The 17,644-nt window shown below is 55.5% G+C and overlaps 2 protein-coding genes across 6 annotated transcripts in view; one reads left to right on the plus strand and one right to left on the minus strand.

Moving 5' to 3' along the window:
• Positions 1-6,525, minus strand: part of DDB1 (damage specific DNA binding protein 1) — a 24,028-nt gene extending 17,503 nt beyond the window's left edge. Inside the window, exons 1-4 of the mRNA XM_077820894.1 lie at positions 6,349-6,525; positions 5,640-5,788; positions 5,353-5,469; positions 4,286-4,507 (exon numbers count right to left, since the gene is read on the minus strand). Coding sequence (XP_077677020.1) covers positions 4,286-4,507; positions 5,353-5,469; positions 5,640-5,788; positions 6,349-6,409 — 549 coding nt within the window. The 5' untranslated portion in view covers positions 6,410-6,525. The remainder of the gene's footprint in view (positions 1-4,285; positions 4,508-5,352; positions 5,470-5,639; positions 5,789-6,348) is intronic.
• TKFC (triokinase and FMN cyclase) overlaps positions 6,507-17,644 on the plus strand; it is a 22,959-nt gene continuing 11,821 nt past the window's right edge. For 2 of the 5 annotated variants that reach the window (XM_077820884.1, XM_077820885.1), the window contains exons 1-17: positions 6,576-6,679; positions 7,448-7,539; positions 8,380-8,569; positions 8,887-8,997; positions 9,085-9,266; positions 10,256-10,334; positions 10,728-10,817; positions 11,226-11,260; positions 11,337-11,421; positions 11,497-11,586; positions 12,049-12,165; positions 12,694-12,813; positions 13,526-13,663; positions 14,391-14,497; positions 14,767-14,870; positions 15,076-15,109; positions 15,430-15,519. In XM_077820884.1, coding sequence (XP_077677010.1) covers positions 7,534-7,539; positions 8,380-8,569; positions 8,887-8,997; positions 9,085-9,266; positions 10,256-10,334; positions 10,728-10,817; positions 11,226-11,260; positions 11,337-11,421; positions 11,497-11,586; positions 12,049-12,165; positions 12,694-12,813; positions 13,526-13,663; positions 14,391-14,497; positions 14,767-14,870; positions 15,076-15,109; positions 15,430-15,519 — 1,578 coding nt within the window. In that variant the 5' untranslated portion in view covers positions 6,576-6,679; positions 7,448-7,533. The other 3 variants (XM_077820883.1, XM_077820881.1, XM_077820882.1) reach the window with 3 other exon arrangements.

The following is a 17,644-nucleotide window of genomic DNA, read 5'->3' on the forward strand; positions in this document are numbered from 1 at the left end:
AAACTAAGTGATTGGGCAACAAAATGGCAAATGAATTTTAATGTGGATAAACGTAAAGTAATGCACATTGGAAAAAATAACTCCAACTATACATACAATATGTGCGGGCTAATTTAGCTACAACTAATCAGAAGAAAGATCTTGGAGTCATCGCGGATAGTCCTCTGAAGACACCCACGCAGTGTGCAGCAGCAGTCAAAATAGCAAATAGGATATTAGGAATTATTAAAAAAGGGACAGAGAATAAGACGGAGAATATCTTATTGCCCTTACATAAATCCATGGTGCACCCACATCTTGAATACTGCGTACAGATGTGGTCCCCTCATCTCAAAAAAGATATACTGGCATTAGAAAAGGTTCAGAAAAGGGCAACTAAAATGATTAGGGGTTTGGAATGGGTCCCATATGAAGAGAGATTAAAGAGGCAGGACTTTTCAGCGTGGAAAAAGGAGACTAAGGGGGGGGATATGATAGAGGTATATAAAAACATGAGTGGTGTGGAGAAAGTGAATAAGGAAAAGTTATTTACTTGTTCCCATAATATAAGACCTAGGGGCCTCCAAATGAAATTAATGGGTAGCAGATTTAAAACAAATAAAAGGAAGTTCTTCGTCACTCAGTGCACAGTCAACCTGTGGAACTCCTTGCCTGAGGAGGTTGTGAAGGCTAGGATGATAACAGGGTTTAAAAGGGAACTGGATAAATTAATGGAGTTAAGTCCATTAATGGCTATTAGCCAGGATGGGTAAGGAATGGTGTCCCTAGCCTCTGTCAGAGGGTGGAGATGGATGGCAGGAGAGAGACCACTTGATCACCACCTGTTAGGTTCACTCCCTCTGGGGCACCTGGCATTGGCCACTGTCGGTAGACAGGATACTGGGCTGGATGGACCTTTGGTCTGACCCAGTATGGCCATTCTTATGTTCTTATGAGCTGGATTCTCTTCTGATTGTGCTGGCAAACCAGTGTTAATCAGAGTAAAGAGCAGTAAAAACTTAAGTTTATCAGTAAAGCAAGAAGCAGTTACAAGGAATAGAAATGGGGAATAGATCTGAGTGTAAAGCTGCTGTTTTTACAGTAGCTTTTCAGAGTAAAATTGCATTTTAACTCTGGGATTTCTGGACCAATTTAGAGTCCTTTCAACTGGTATGTTTTCTCAACAGTCTTTTGTATGGAATTTTATTCATATTTGTGGTATCTGCCTTTGGCATTTAAAAACAAAACAAAAAAAAGGACACCCACCAACATCTAAGAACATGCACTGCAATTCTGATCAGTCCAAATTCTCTGATCAGGATTAATAACTTTAGAGAGAATTAGACATGAAAAAAACTCGGAAACCTCTCCCTGCCTACACGCACACAATTCAGAGCGACAGCAACCAAAACAAACCAAATGTTTTATGTAAGAATTAATGAGTCAGACAGAATGCACATCTCACTCTGCTGCAAGGGCAAAATTTACTGCGCTGCATTAAGTGTTTGTTGGCAGACACAAATCAAATCAACCCTTCCTTCTTATACCAGAACGGTTTGATTATTATAAACAAGGCATTAATAGCTTCACTCTTAAATAGAAATGTTTACAACCCTTAGATCTGTGGAAACAAAGCCCTGTTTTCCTACTGACTATATGAATAGCCAAAGTCCCCTTGTGCCTCTGTCTACCAAAGCAGCAGAGACGTTCTGAGTACAACCCTGGAATTCCTGAGTTCTTACCAAGGCTCTGACATGGACTCTATGACCTGGATCAAATCACTGCCACTCTCTGCCTCAGTTTCCCCACCAGCACGGGGGTAACGCTTTCCTATCTCACGGGGTAATTTGCGCTTCAGAGAGTGTTGTGTAAAAGCCATTATTTATACTTATTAGCTTTAAGGAAGCCACAAACATCTCAAACTGGGTGCAATGGTTACACAAACCCCATTGCTGTAGCATGTGTAAATGTTATGGAACACAGATATAATAAAAGTATTACAGGCAAATGTCATGATGGAAGGGTTCAACATCACTGTGGTTACATGGACATGCCCTGAGGAGATCATTGCTAAAGATGAGGGGGAAGCTCAGCTCCCTGGTCTGTTCAGACCTTGGCCTCTCTGCTCAGACTGCCAACAATTATCACAGTGTGGCCTAGCGGATAGACCACTGGACTAGGAGTCAGGAGACATGAGTTCCATTCCCAGTTCTGACACAGACAGGGAGTCTATGTCACACAGAATCATAGAATATCAGGGTTGGAAGGGACCTCAGGAGGTCATCTAGTCCAACCCCCTGCTCAAAGCAGGACCAATCCCCAATTAAATCATCCCAGCCAGGGCTTTGTCAAGCCTGACCTTAAAAACTTCTAAGGAAGGAGATTCTACCACCTCCCTAGGTAACGCATTCCAGTGTTTCACCACCCTCCTAGTGAAAAAGTTTTTCCTAATATCCAACCTAAACCTCCCCCACTGCAACTTGAGACCATTACTCCTTGTCCTGTCCTCTTCTACCACTGAGGACAGTCTAGAACCATCCTCTCTGGAACCACCTCTCAGGTAGTTGAAAGCAGCTATCAAATCCCCTCTCAGTCTTCTCTTCTGCAGACTGAACAATCCCAGTTCCCTCAGCCTCTCCTCATAAGTCATGTGTTCCAGACCCCTAATCATTTTTGTTGCCCTTCGCTGGACTCTCTCCAATTTATCCACATCCTTCTTGCAGTGTGGGGCCCAAAACTGGACACAGTACTCCAGATGAGGCCTCACCAATGTCAAATAGAGGGGGACGACCACGTCCCTCGATCTGCTCGCTATGCCCCTACTTATACATCCCAAAATGCCACTGGCCTTCTTGGCAACAAGGGCACACTGCTGACTCATATCCAGCTTCTCGTCCACTGTCACCCCTAGGTCCTTTTCCGCAGAACTGCTGCCTAGCCATTCAGTCCCTAGTCTGTAGCTGTGCATTGGGTTCTTCCGTCCTGAGTGCAGGACCCTGCACTTATCCTTATTGAACCTCATCAGATTTCTTTTGGCCCAATCCTCTAATTTGTCTAGGGCCCTCTGGATCCTATCCCTGCCCTCCAGCGTATCTACCACTCCTCCCAGTTTAGTATCATCCGCAAATTTGCTGAGAGTGCAATCCACACCATCCTCCAGATCATTTATGAAGATATTTAACAAAACCGGCCCCAGGACCGACTCCTGGGGCACTCCACTTGACACCGGCTGCCAACTAGACATGGAGCCATTGACCACTACCCGTTGAGCCCGACAATCTAGCCAACTTTCTACCCACCTTACAGTGCACTCATCCAGCCCATACTTCTTTAATTTGACACATCTCTCCTATGTGTCTCAGATTTGCCATCTGTAAAATGGGAATAATGTTACTGACCTCCTCTGACCTCCTTTGTAAAGTGCGGAGCTCTACTGATGAAATGCACATTATAAAAGCTACATTATTACTTGTGCTCATGACTTGTATGTGATCAAGCCATTAAGAACTAAACTGAAGCCACCAAACTCATTTCACACAGGCACCAAAAAGCCATCAGACAGCAATTACTTTCAGTCAGTGTCTATCTGCCTGGGCTAGATTTGCACTGGCAATGTAAAGACGAAGGACTCCATGTCCTCTCACCAATTTTCTGAGCCAGCCAGCTAGCCCACAGAGTTTGTTTTGAGATGTGTAAGTGGAGATGTAACAGTGCTCAGAAATGTTGCCTTTGGGAGACTATCCCAACAGTAAGACAGGCTTGAGGCACCTACAGAAATTAAAAGTAGCCTTAACCTATAGCTGAACAGGATTTACTGACTCTTCACAACCACTGAGAAGGAGGCAGATCAGGGCCCAACATCACCTTTTATAAAGAAATAGCCAGAGCCTGTAAACCCAATCTGAGCTCTCCGCAACCTATCCAATGCATGCTGAGACACATTTCTGCTAACCATTTAATAAGAAATAGGCACATCTAAAGCACCAGTCATCCAAGAATCTCAATGCTCCTAAAGAGGGAAGCTTTGACCTCCCATGGAGTGCTAATACCCATGTGGCATAGACAGAAAAAGTGAGACAGAGAGAGGTGAGGTGGCTTTTCCTAAGTTGGTCGGTCAGTCGAGTCCTGATTCCCAGCCTCTTGCTCTAACCACTAGACCATAGTGCTGCTTAGCATAGGTTCCAGGACAGCATAAATGACTTGGACAATTACAAGGACATTCAGGGACTCTAACTCACACCAGCCCTGCCCAATGATTTCCAACACCCTCTATTCAGGAACAACTCAAGGAAGCCACCCAGGGTACCTGGTAAACAAAGCAGATGGTAGGAGCCTGGCAGCCATAGAGGAACTTGACATCGATGACCTGCAGCTCCTCCAGGCGGATGTTAAAGGCCTTTAACTCCTTGTTGTCCCGGTCCAGAGGAATGACCTTGAAGAGGCCATCATAGAGCCGCAATCCAATCATCCGACACTCAGGGTCAATGATGCCAATTATACCCGTCTCTGAGGGCCGACCAATGCGATCCTGGGAGAGAAGAGACTACCATCAAAAAGAGACCCAAACAAAGAACCAAGAGAACACTCAGTGAGGTCAAAAGACAAAGTCAATTTCCTGCAATCCATTTAATAGGCTTTAGCATATTGTCCAGCAAGCAAATGGTGACTTGGGTATCCCATGTCCAAAATGGATGTCCTTTTCACCTATGAGCCATGACATTCTCCAAAGATAAAACAGCCAGCCTCAATAACTTGACTGTCAGTTTCCTATAGCACAAACATTCAGCAGTCTCTTTTCTAGAGAGGCAACATGACTTTGTAGATAGAGCACCGAACAGGGACACACAAGACCTGTGTTCTATTCCCATGTCTGCCTGGGTGACTCAGACATGTCACCACCCTGTGCCTCAGTTTCCCCATCAGTAAAATGAGAATAATGATAAAGCGCTTTGAAATCTATAGATAAAAAACACTGAGACCTAGGTATCATCTGTAGAGCTCTTAGCACATTACAGATGGCAAAACTGTGGCACAGAAAAGCATCTTGGCCAAGGACACGCTCAGCAACTTACTGGCAGACCAAATTTCCTGATATCCAGTCTTGTGCTCAATCCATTGCATCACAGCTGCCAATTATACCTCAATATTTGAAAACAGATGAAAGGTGCTTTGGCTTGACAACTGGTGAGGAGGGTTTTGTCTGAATACTAATGTAAGAGACCAGGCACAGTCAGTTGCAGGATCAGGAGCTTAGGTTGCGAGCTCCACAAGGCAGAAACTTGTAATTATAGTTTGTTTATTCCAACACCAAAATAAAACCAGCATTCACAAAGGGAACTCACCAGCCTTTACTGCATTGCCCACCCAATTTACCTGCACGTTGCCATGCGCTCGGGTGATGATATCAATGCTCTCACCACTTTGCTTGTACTCAAGGATACAGGCATTATATTTGGCTGTCAGGATGAACAGCAGGTCCTTGCTCTCCCCCTAGAAAGAGGGAACATCAACATTCTTTCAGGAAAACTCCGTAAAAAGGAAACCCACCCAAACTCCTGGCACTGAATCAGAACAAATTTCACCCCTTATTCCACAATCTCATCCCTTCGGCACCCCAGCCAGCACCATACCCGACCCCCACCACCAGGCAGCACACTCACCTTTGGGTGAAAGAGCTCCATGACTGCAATCTTGCCATACATGCCCACCTCCTTGACGGGCCGCAGCCCCTCTGCCGTGACCACATAGATCTCGAGGCGGGTGTTCTTCGCTATCAGCAGGTTCAGGTCCTCCGAGGACGTGAAGTGCCCTGCGAGACAAAGCATCACAAGGCTGCAAACCAAGGGAGCAATCCAGCAGCTCTGCCTCCACAGGGGGGGCTCACACTACACCTCAAGCACCCAGCTTAGCGCCTCAGCACCCTGCTCACCCCCTGCACCCCACTTGTCCCCACCCACCCGCTTGCTCCCCTAGCACCCTGATTGCACTCCACCTCCTGGCACCCCCAGAACCCTGTTCACTCGCCCCACACACACCGACTGCCCCCCATCCACCCACTGCCTGCCCACTCCCCAGCCCCTGCCACTCTGCTCACCACCCACCGGCCCCCCACAGCCCACGCGTCCTCACCCCCCGCGCGGCGCCCCAGCCCCTTCGGCAACAGCCGCACTAAGCCCCGCTGCCCACGAACAGAGACCAAGGCCCAGCTGTCACCCCTCGGGCTGCAGGGACTGACACCGCCCCCCACCGGGCCCTTCCCAGCCCCCGCCCCACAGCCCGGCCCCCGCAGACACTCCTCGCCTCAGCCCCCGCCAACTCATAGGGCCCCCCCGCCAGGCCCCGCCCCTCACCCCCCCGCACGGCCGGTACCGGTGACGCAGCCGTTCACGGCCGTTGGCTTCTGCGCCGTCACCACGTAGTTGTAGGACATGGCGGGGGAGGGGCGGCCGACGAGACACAGAGAACGAGACCCGCGCAGCTCTCACTGCCGCCTCCCGCACCAGCGAGATACCGCCGCCAGAGCGCCGCCGCCGCCGCCGCCGCGCGGGGCATCACGGGACGGCTGCCGGGAGGACCCGCGCGTGCGCGCACGGTAAAGGGGAGGTGCGCGCGCGCAGAGTGGGGGCCGGATGAAGACGGAGAGGACACTCTGCCCCTCCCGGCGGACCCGCTACGAGCAGAAGAGTCGGGGGGCGGGCGGGTGAGGAGGAAGGTGGGGGCTGTGCTGCGGACACGCCCCCCGTTTGTGGATGGCACCATGCCCCCGCTACTCCCCAATGGGTGGCCCCGTGCTCCTGTCCTCGCCCCCGGCGTCCCCTGTGGGGGCACCGTGCCCCTCGCGCTGCCCCACATCTGCCCGACACCCGCTGTGGGTGGCTCCCTGCCTCATCCCTCCCGCCATGCCCATGCTGGTAGTATCCTGGCTGCTATCTCCGCTGCATTGCCACGTGATGCCCCTGATGGAAGGGGCCGTGCCCGCTCTGTCAGCCCCGTGGCCGCCTGCCTCAGTTTCCCCACCACCGTGCCCTCTCGCGTTCCCCTCCTGCTGCCTCTCCCTGTGTCCCTGCCCTATAGGGACCTGACCCTGCCGGCCCAGGGAGCAGGGTTGCGGTGTCACCCAACTGTGTTTTACACCAAGTGCCAGGCTTGGCCTTTGGGTTGGGAGCATGGCAGGCAGTAGGGACGCCCGTCTCACTGGAGCACTGAGCAGGGTCAGGTGGGTGTATCCTGGGATCACCCTTCCCTGCCCCTCTGCAACATCCTCTTCCTGGTGCCAGGCAGAGTTTGGACTTAGGTTGAAGTCCGTGGCCCCGGAGCCAGGATTCAGGCTGTTTTGAGTACCACAGGGCTGCTTTGCTGTCCTGTCCAGCATCCCACTCCCTTCCTGTCCGTCTGGAGCAAGACAGAAGTCCCCCCGACTCACCCCCAGAGCTACTTCTCCTATCTGACTCCCGATCTCTTGCCCCAGGTGAGGGCAGCTTTGCTAGGCGGAATTGGGCCCTTTCTCCTTGCTGGGATTTGCTCTGCCTATGCGGGTGCCTCAATCCTGCCCCCATGCAGGTGAGTCTCAGCCTCAAAGGAGGTTTTGATAGGCGGGGGGACTATAGCTGGGGCCCCATTCACACTGCAATGGGGGTGTAAATCCTCCGCCCTGCATGGGCTGACTTGGATCTCTGCCCCTCCAGCAGCATGAGGAGTACTGGTACCCTGCTATGATCGGCATCCCAGAGTAGTTGTGCTGGCTGCATTTGACTGGTCTCTGGTCCCAGGTCCTGTTCCTGAGGCCTCTGGGTCACTCGGAGATTTTCTTGAGTAAATGCCTCACAAGGACCTCTGACTTTGGTCCCTAACTGGCAGCAGCATAGCCATGCCCCAGATGCATGGCACAGTGGGGCTGTATGAGCAGAGGCTGGCCAGGTGGGGGCCAGTCCCCATGCAGAGCAGGGCTGGCATCTATTGGGGAGGCCCAGGGTTGTGCAAGGGAGGGGAGTGTCAGCATAGAGCAATAAGATATGAGGGTGTGGAGATAGGGATGGTGCGGTAATAGGGACCTATGAGGAACCATGCCTCTGCTTCCCTTGTAACAAGGAACTCCCAGTGTCCTGCAGGGGAAAGGCACCGTATCCCATTTCTCAGCCCCCTGAGCCAGCCAGTCCCGCTGCCCTGGGTTGAATGGGAGCCAGGGCAGGGGAAAGGTCCATTTCTTTCTCCCCCACCAGCCAGCCAGTCCTCCCAACAGAGCAGTGTTGTTTGAGCCCCTGCAATTGTGTATTCAAAGCACATCTGTTTCCAGTAACTCATCTACCCCTAACTACCCAGGTAACACCCTCCCAGGCCAGCCCCCTGCCAGCAGCAGTGCAGTCAGGAGCTGCATGACTTCCTTCTCTCACTGCCTCCCAGGTCTCCAAGAAGCTGGTGAACTCTGTGCCAGGCTGTGCGGACGATGCGCTGGCTGGGCTGGTGGCCTGTAACCCGGCCATCCAGCTCCTGCAAGGGCACCAGGTGGCACTGCGATCCGACCTGGAGAACATTCGGGGACGGGTGGCGCTGCTATCTGGAGGAGGGTCGGGACATGAGCCCGCACATGCAGGTATGTGGTGCCAGGAACAGGGAGTTGGGCCAGGCTGGAGGTGTGGTTGGGGAGCGCGGGAGCCTGAGGGTGGGTTACCAGCCCAGTGCCCAGGAGACAATCTCATTGTCCAGCATGGTGAGTCACTAATGCAGCGTGGAGGTACAGCTGCAGGCCTTTGAATGTGGGTGGCAGGGCCCTGCTATACGGGAGCATGCCGGGGTTGGCGCTAGTGGGGGATCCTATTGCTGAAGACATGACAGGAAGCAGTGCATGCTGGAAGTGAGGCTCTCCCACTGTGACCCCTAACAGGACACACTCTCTCTTCCCCTGCACAGGGTACATCGGGAAGGGGATGCTCACCGGAGTGGTGGCTGGCGCCGTCTTCACCTCTCCTGCAGTGGGCAGCATACTGGCAGCAATCCGGGCAGTGACGCAGGCTGGCTCAGGTACAGAAGTGCAGTGTCAGGTGGGAGGTCCCTCCTAAGAGTGACAGAGAGCAACTGGGGCACCTCACTTCCTTCTGTCTCCCTCAGCCGGGACGCTGCTGATCGTGAAGAACTACACTGGGGACCGGCTGAACTTCGGGCTGGCACTGGAGCGGGCGCGGGCGGAGGGGGCCGATGTGCAGATGGTGGTGGTAGGTGACGACAGCGCTTTCACCACGCAGAAGAAAGCGGGGAGAAGAGGGCTGTGTGGCACGGTGCTCATACACAAGGTGAGTGGGATGGGGCAGCCCCCCAGTGGCCATTCACTGTGCAGGGCCTACTGCAGATCAAAACCACCAACCCTCAATTACTTTCCCAGCAGCCTTGGATCCAGCTCTGCCTGCTGGAGTCAAATCTCCTGGATAGCCTGAAGGGGTCTGATCAGCTGTTCCTGTCCAGGGGATTTAGCTGTCCACATCCAGGGCCCTGGTTGCAGTGCCAGGGACTCTGGTGGGGTTGTAACTGACCCCATCTTTGCTCTCCCAGGACAGTCAGCCTGGTCACTTTCACTTGTGCATCTAGTCAGGGTCCAGCAGAGGCTTTGGGGCCAGCAGGAAGCTGTGATGTTTGGGTTACAGACTCTGCCCACTCAACCAGGAGTCTTTGAATCCAGGCACAGAGCTGTCTGCATTGAGTTTGTTGCTTTAAGTTGTGGGGGAATGGTTCTCTGTGATGATTAGCTCTAGGCAGTCACTACTGCAGTGACTTATTTGTATCTCCTAGCAAGTAGAGGCCAGAAAGATCAAGGCTCCATTGTACCCGGTGCTGCCCAGACACAAGGAGAGTCAGTCCATGCCCTGAAGGACACGTGATGGAAATGCACAAGACAGGCCAAAGAAATGTCTTTTTTTTTTTTTGCGGAAGTGACCTGGAGCAGGCAGTCTGTGGCAGAGGCAGATATTGAACCCAGGTTTCCTGGGTCCCAGCCCAGTGCTGTAGCCACAAGACACTGTCTGTTTGCATCCACTTCGTCTCATCCATGTATTGGGAGCTCTCAAAGGGCGGGACCATCTCTTTGCTGTGTGTGTGTGTTGCCCAGCATAGTTGGCCTGGTCCAACGTTGGGGCCCGCGGGTGCTACAGTAGCACGCATGCTAATCAGATGCCTTGCTCCGTGTTGGGTTTTACCCCTGACTGCAGCCCTGCATCATGGGCTCAGGGCTGGCTACAGGGAGGAGCAGCATCCTGAGTTGGCTCTGACACAGCCTTTCTCCTGGCAGGTGGCTGGAGCACTGGCAGAGGCCGGGGCGAGCCTGGAGAAGGTTGTTCACAGGGTGAAGGCTGCTGCAGGAGCCATGGGTGAGTGCTTCGGGACTCCTGGCATGGGCTGGGGTGAGCACTGCCTCCCACCATAGTGCCCAGGAGCTGCTGATGGGTGAGGGAGGGGGTCTGGAAGGGACGTGTGGCCCCACAGCAATAGGGAGCTTCCCCCGGGGATGTCTCAGCCAGGAGATCTCAAGTCCCAACCTAGATGGTGCCCCCATGCCTAGATGTTCTTCTAGACCTGGTACCTGCCCCTGCTCAGCCCCAGCCCTGCCAGGTAACCTCTGCCTTCCTCCCTCTAGAGGGCTCGGCGCTGATTACAGCCTGGAGTCGTTCTCCCTGAAAACATGGAAAGATCCCTCTGGCCCAGCATCCCTGTGCCTGTCACCAGCGAGGTGAAGTTAACTCTTTCATTCCCTCCCCATGCAGGTACCTTGGGTGTGAGCCTGTCCCCCTGCAGTGTCCCTGGCTCGGGGCCTACCTTTCAGCTGGCTCAGGACGAGCTGGAGCTGGGCCTGGGTGAGGAATTGCCTCCACATCTGTGTGTCTGTTGCCTTGTGCCTATCCTGCGTTTGGCTGCATCCCTCTGCCCTTGTCTCCCTTCTGTCTGTGGCTGTCTCTCTGGGGGTGGGGACTGGGTGTTTGGGTCCAAAGGCGGTCCAGGTACCCATCACCTACAGGGCCCAGGTGCCGATGGGCCTGAGATGTTCATTGTCAATGGTGCCTAAGAATCCACTGTTTAGGGTCCCGGGTACGGGCCGGGCGGCCGTGCTGCCTGAAGGGGGTTAGGGGCCAGGGCCAGGCAGCTCCCACTGGTCACTGTTGTGGGTGCCCATGGCCCAGGCCCCATCTCTGGTTTGGAATCAGGTGCTGGCAATAGGGGTAGGGAGCAGTCGGAGGCCTTGGTGACCCCTCCTGTCTCCGCAGGGATTCATGGTGAGGCGGGCGTGCGCAGGATGAAGGTAGGTTGGCTCCCCCCTCGCCTGTCCTCAAGTCTTTGGCTGCCCCACTCCCATCCATCTCCTCCTCTCCCGGCAGATGGTGCCGGCGGACGAAATCGTCAAGACGATGCTCGATCATATGAGCAGCTCTTCCAACGCCTCGCGCGTGGCCTTGGAGCCCGGTGAGCGACCCCTTCCCCTGACCTGGCTCCCCCTATGCAGGGCAGGGCTCACACTCACTCTCCTCTGCCTTCTAGGGGCCTCTGTGGTGCTGGTGGTGAACAACCTGGGCGGCCTGTCCTTCCTGGAGCTGGGTGTGGTGGCCGGTGCGGCTGTACACTGCCTTGGTGAGTACCTGGCCTGGCCTGGCCCAGAGCTAGTGGGGTGGGACAGGCACAGGACAGTGCAGGAGGAGGGGCTCAGATGGGAGGGGATGCAGGGGGGTCTCTCTCCTCCTCCCCATGGATAGAGGCTGTGCCTGGATTGTGTGTATAATGCTCCCCAGGTGTGTGCCTAGGGCCCCTCGGCACTGCACCCAGGACCTCTCTGCCCTGGATTTCTGGCCTTGGATCATCCCACAAGGTCCTTTAGCTTCCATTACCCACCCCCTGATCTCCCTGCCTGGTCCTGTTCTTTGCCATCCCACTGGGAGAGAGCAGGGGGAAGAAGAGAAGGGACTGCTTCCTTCTCCTTCCCTCCCTCCCCTGCTCCAACCCCTCCTCCAACACCTCTGCGATCCCCTTGCTGGGTCCCCACTGAGCTCTGGTTCCTGTTCTGCTCGACACAGTCTCCCTTCCCTCTCACCCCAGAGGACCGAGGTGTTTGCGTTGCTCGAGCCCTGGTTGGCACCTTCATGACGGCACTGGAAATGGCTGGTGTGTCCCTCACCCTCCTGCTGGCAGATGATGACCTCTTGGGACTAATCGGTGAGGCCCTGGGGCATCGATTTCCCCCTGGCATTGGGCTGGGGGTTATACAGGGAATGGGGGCAGGGGAGGTACCCTCCAGTGCCGAATGACTTTGCTGTGGGGAAGGTGAGGCTTTCCCTCCTGGTGTCAGGGCTGGGGATGAAACGGGGATTGATGGCCCTGGGTGAGGTGCCAAGGGGCCATCTTTCCCCCACGAGAGGGATGGGAGGGAAGCGATGCTCTTGGGGTGCCAGAGGCTGGCAGCAGTGGGACCCCTTCTGGCACACATGGGCAGAGTAGCTGATGCCCAGCTCCTCGGGCCCTTGGCCTCAGTGCCTACGGTGGTGGCATCTCCTGGGGCTGGGCCATGAGCCTGGACTGGGCCCAGCAGTGGGTGGGCTGTGATTGGCCACAGGCAGAGAGGACCCTGTGTTTCCTGGCCTGCCCTGCGCTAATCCCTCAGCCCTCCTAACCAGACGGCTTGGAGCCAGACCCTACAAGAGGCTAGGGTTCTGGGCCTGACCCTGCCGTCTGTCTTCCCCCTAGATGCTGAGACCACAGCTGTGGCCTGGCCCAACCTGGCTCGAGTACCTGTGACAGGCCGGAGCAGAGTGCTGGCTGCACCTGAGGAGGGACCTAAGGTGGAGGAGCCCATCCCAGCTGGAGGTACAGGGTGGGGCTTCTGCTCCTGGTCATCGCTGGACAGAGCTCTAGGGACACTGGCTGAGGCCCTGCTATTGCCCTGCCTGCTGAGGGCAGAGGGAGTGGGCGCAGTCCTGAGACGGGTAGGGGGACAGAGAGACCGAGCAGCCCTGTTATGCCTGCTTCAGGGAGGGAGCGTGGGGCTGAGGAAGGGCTGGCCATCAGGACTCCTGAGTTATCTCTTCAGATGGGGGCGGGGCTGGGGGGGTTGGGTCCAGTGGGTAGAGTGTGGGGCTGGAGGCAGGATTCCTGGGTTCTATCCCAGCACTGGGAAGGGAGTATGGTCTAGTAGTTAGAGCATGGGGGTTGGTGTTCCCATCTAAGCTGTTGACCATCTGTGATCATAGGCAATTTACTTCTCCCCTGTGCCTCAGTTTCGCCATCTGTAGGACAGGGTGCTGTTGGTTCCTTTCTGCCTGGCTGGGGGGAAATGGGGGTCTGTGCTCCTGGACTCGCTGACATTTGTAGTGTGCTGTAGGATGCCAGGGCAGAGGGCACTGGGCTGAGATGGGGGCAAGGCTGAGTGGGACACACAGGCATGGGCATGCGCGTGTCACAGGATCTAATGCCCGGGCAGTGAGTGTGCGAGGGCACAGCCATGAGTGTTGCAGGATCAGCCCCACATGCCGAGCCAGGCACCTCCTCCCACATCTAACCAGCCCCCTCTCTCCCTCAGCCCCAGCCTCCCAGCGGGTGCAGCTGGTTCTGGAGCGGGTGTGCAGTACTCTGCTGGGCCTGCAGGAGGAGCTCAATGAGCTGGACTGCGCGGCGGGGGATGGCGATTGCGGCAGCACCCATGCCCGGGCTGCCAGGGGTCAGTGCTGGGAGCCAGCATCTATCCCACAATCCATAGCAGCTCCCCCAGGCTGGGGCTCACAACAGGCACAGGGATCCCAGCTCACTGGCTTCTGGGGGTGGCCTCCTTCCCTCTGTGGGAGGGCAGAGGAGCTGGCGAGCTTACGGAGGGGTGGGGACCATCTCAGTCCAAAGTGGACAGTTCTGATCCAGCCCTGGCCAGGAAGGACCAAATCAGCCCCCTCTGGTAGAGGAGTCTCCATCCGCTTCCTGGCTACCCCTCAGTGCCCACAGCCACGTGAACTGGGCAACTTGGGGCTCAGGCACCCTCATTCGGGGAGGGGTGGTCACCCTGGCGCTGCCTGTGGTGCACCCACTGAGAGCACTCTGCCTGCTCACTTCCAGGAACCAGCTTCATTATCCCCTGGGCATGGGGCTCCCTTCCCCTCCATCTGGCACATCCCCCCTGGAGGACATGGGGCTCCCCTCCCCCACATCACTCCTCCAGGGTACAGGGACCCAGGCTGGCTCCCCAAAGGCCCCCATAGAGCAGGGGTCCCAGGCTGGCTCCCCATAGGACTTTGGATCTCAGGATCCCTCCTGTGCCCCAGGAGCATCCTGTGAGCTCCGCCCGGTGCCCCTCTGCTCCCGAAGCCCTTGCTATTCCTGGGGTGGGACCGGTTGGAGGGAGCCAGCTCTTAAGCCCAGTCCCTTCGCCTGTCACCCGAGGTGCCATGTGTCTCCAGCCATACAGGAGTGGTTGAACTCGACGCCCCTGCCTGCCCGACCGTCCCAGCTCCTCTCCACCCTGGCCAGGCTGCTGCTAGAGAAGATGGGGGGGTCCTCAGGGGCGGTGAGTGCCACAGATGGGGACTTGGGTAGGTTTGTCCCCGCTGAGCTGATCCCTGCCCCCCCTTTTGGCAGGGGGTGCATTATGGCCCTTGTGGGAAGATATGAGGCCTGCGGGAAGGTTGGGGGTGGTATATGGATTCTGTGTCCGATCGCCCCATGGGAGGGATGGTATTTCATCACCTCGGGGGAGTAGGAGCCCTGCCATCTCTGTGCCCATCGCCCTGCGTCAGGGCGGCACTGCTACTGAGCAGCCTGGCATTTCCCTTGTAGCTGTATGGGCTGTTCCTGACGGCGGCTGCGCAGCCCCTGCAGAGCCACAGTGACCCCGCGGCCTGGGCTGCTGCCATGGAGGCCGGCATCGAAGCCATGCAGCGGTGAGTAGAGCCCACAAGGCGGGTGGAGGGTCATGTGGGTCCAGGGGGAAATTGCAGCAGTGCCTGGCCCTGCCAGGAGAGGGGGGACCCTGAGTGGGAAGGGCAATGGGGCATTCCCACCCCTACCAGCAGCCTGTGACCCCTCCGCGGTGGGTCCATGGCACTTCTCTGTGCTCGCTACTGATCCCTTTGCTTTCTGTGCCAGGTATGGGGGAGCCGCACCCGGGGACAGGACTATGGTGAGTGACAAGCAGCTGCCCTGCCTCCTGGGCACATGATGTGATGGGGACTAAGCAAAGCTCTGCCCGTGCCCGTTACACTGCCACCCTCTTGGTGCTATGCCTGCTCCCATCTACAGGCAACACTGAAGGCAAGGGAGGCCATTCAGTGCGGACACAGGGGTATTCCCCATCTGGCACTGCCCCCTGCTGGCTCAGGCTGGCACTGCCCCCCAGAGGGATCCAGGGGCAACCTCTGCTCAGTAACCCTGACCCCAGCCACTTGCCCCGTCTCCCAGGAACCCTGCCCTCACTACTCCTTCCACTTGTGTCTTGGGCAGCTGGATTCGCTCTGTGCTGCTGCTGAGGAGCTGCGTGCCCTGCAGGCCCCTGGCGCCGACCTGCTGCCAGTTTTGGCCAAGGCAGTTCAGGTATTAGAGCTCACTTCCCACCAGGCCCCACCCTTCAGTGGGACAGGGAGGAGCTAGTGAAGGGGTGGAGCCTGCAGCTGAATGGGCCCCTGAGCGGATTCCAAAGCCGCGTGAAGGGAGTTGATGTGGGGCTGTGACCCTGTTGGTCTCATGAGCAGAGTCGGGGCAGGCAAGCCCTTGAGCACCTTGAGAAAGCTGCAGGAAGGGGGGTGAATGGCTCTTAGCAAGAACTGAGCCAAAGCCTAGCGTGAGACATGGGGGTGCTGTGCCAGTGGACTGCTGTCTTTGATGGAAATGTAAAACACAGGCCCTGGCTATATCCAGGCAGGAAAATTCCTATGGTGCAATTTGCAAAAGCAGGGGGTGATGGGTATCAGCAGAGCTCTGGAGGTGCCGAGATAGCAGGGGAGCTGTGGATCAGGATTGAGGAGCATTGGCACAGCTCAGGGGGGCAGGATGGAGGGGCATCGGGAGAGCTGTAGAGGGAAGCCCCTCTCCCCCAACTACTGGCTGCATGCCCGACCCAGTTGTGTTCCCATATCCCTTCGGGACACTCCCGCCCATAACCTGCTCCCTCCCGTGGTCTCTTGGCAGAGCGCAGAGGCTGCGGCTGAATCTACCAAGAACATGGAAGCAGGCGCTGGCAGGGCCAGTTACATCAGCTCAGCCCGCCTGGAGCTACCAGACCCAGGGGCCGTGGCAGCAGCAGCCGTTCTGCGTGCTGTGCTGGAAGGGTTACAGAGCCAGAGCGGGTGACTCTGCCACCTCCCCCTGCTCCTGAGCACCTCCCCCACTTTACCCTCCTCCCCCTGCAAGTCCCTGGGGCCCTTCTGCTCTGACTTACACACCCTTTGTAGGCAAGACAAGCAGAAGTGATGTTAACGGGAGTCCTGCCAAGAGCTGGCTCAATGCTCCTGGATCTGCCCAGAGCAGGATCTCATCGGTGGGAATGGGGGCCAGCAGGGAGACTGTGGTCATCCCTGTGCCCACTGCTCACTGGCCCCCTGGCCCCCCAGTTCATCCCTGTTACTGGGTGCTGTGAGTGCGGTGGCTGTAATAAAGAGTCCTGCCCCAGAGATGATGGCCTGTTCCCTTCTGTATGTTAAGGAAAAGTTAGTACATGTGACTCCATTTTGGTTTGGGGCCCACCATTGTCTAAAAGGAAGCACATCGTGCACCAGGAGAAGTGTTCCTTAGATACTGCATTCCTGTGAAAACCCTCCTCCTTGTCTCCAGCCTGCCTTGACTCCCGATATCTGTTCTTTGTCTGTCCCTAACTCCCTATCTCCTGGCCTTTGATGTGAGGCCTCCCATCCTGATAATAAAAGTTACTGATGCATTGCTTTAGTACCATGCTGTGTAATTAACATACTAGTTTAGCACGAGGAATGCACCAAGCAGGGATAGGTGGTAGATAAGAAAAGGGTTTGTTTATTGGCTAAGGTTTCCGATGCACAAGGGCAACATGCTTTGCTAAGAGGTATATAACCTTTGTATAATCTGTATTCTGGCTAGCAGGGGGGCACCACGCTCGAGCGTAATGAACTTGGTGTTTTTTTGGGAACTCTGCAGTTGTGGACTTTGATCATGTGCCTCAGCCTAGATTCAAACTGTGCGTGACCTATCGGATATAATTCGCAGCAGTTGTGGGCGTGACCTATCGGGTATAATTCATAACATGTAGCAGCAGCACTTGCCCACCCGCCTCGTTCTCACAGCACAGAACAGGCTGGAAAAAGGGTCATGTAGTGCCCATCTTTAAAAAAGGGAAGAAGGAGGATCCTGGGAACTACAGGCCAGTCAGCCTCACCTCAGTCCTTGGAAAAATCATGGAGCAGGTCCTCAAGGAATCACTTTCCTCTCCTCTAAGTGCTTCAGAATGGATCAGGAACAGTCAGCATGGATTCACCAAGGGCAAGTCATGCCTGACTAATCTAATTGCCTTCTATGATAACTGGCTCTGTGGATGAAGGGAAAGCGGTGAACATGTTGTTCCTTGACTTTAGCAAAGCTTTTGACACAGTCTCCCACAGTATTCTTGCCAGTACGTTAAAGAAGTATGGGCTGGATGAATGGATGATAAGGTGGATAGAAAGTTGGCTAGATTGTCGGGCTCAACGGGTAG

This window comes from Eretmochelys imbricata, chromosome 6 (assembly GCF_965152235.1).
Source record: "Eretmochelys imbricata isolate rEreImb1 chromosome 6, rEreImb1.hap1, whole genome shotgun sequence".
Lineage (NCBI taxonomy): Eukaryota > Metazoa > Chordata > Testudines > Cheloniidae > Eretmochelys > Eretmochelys imbricata.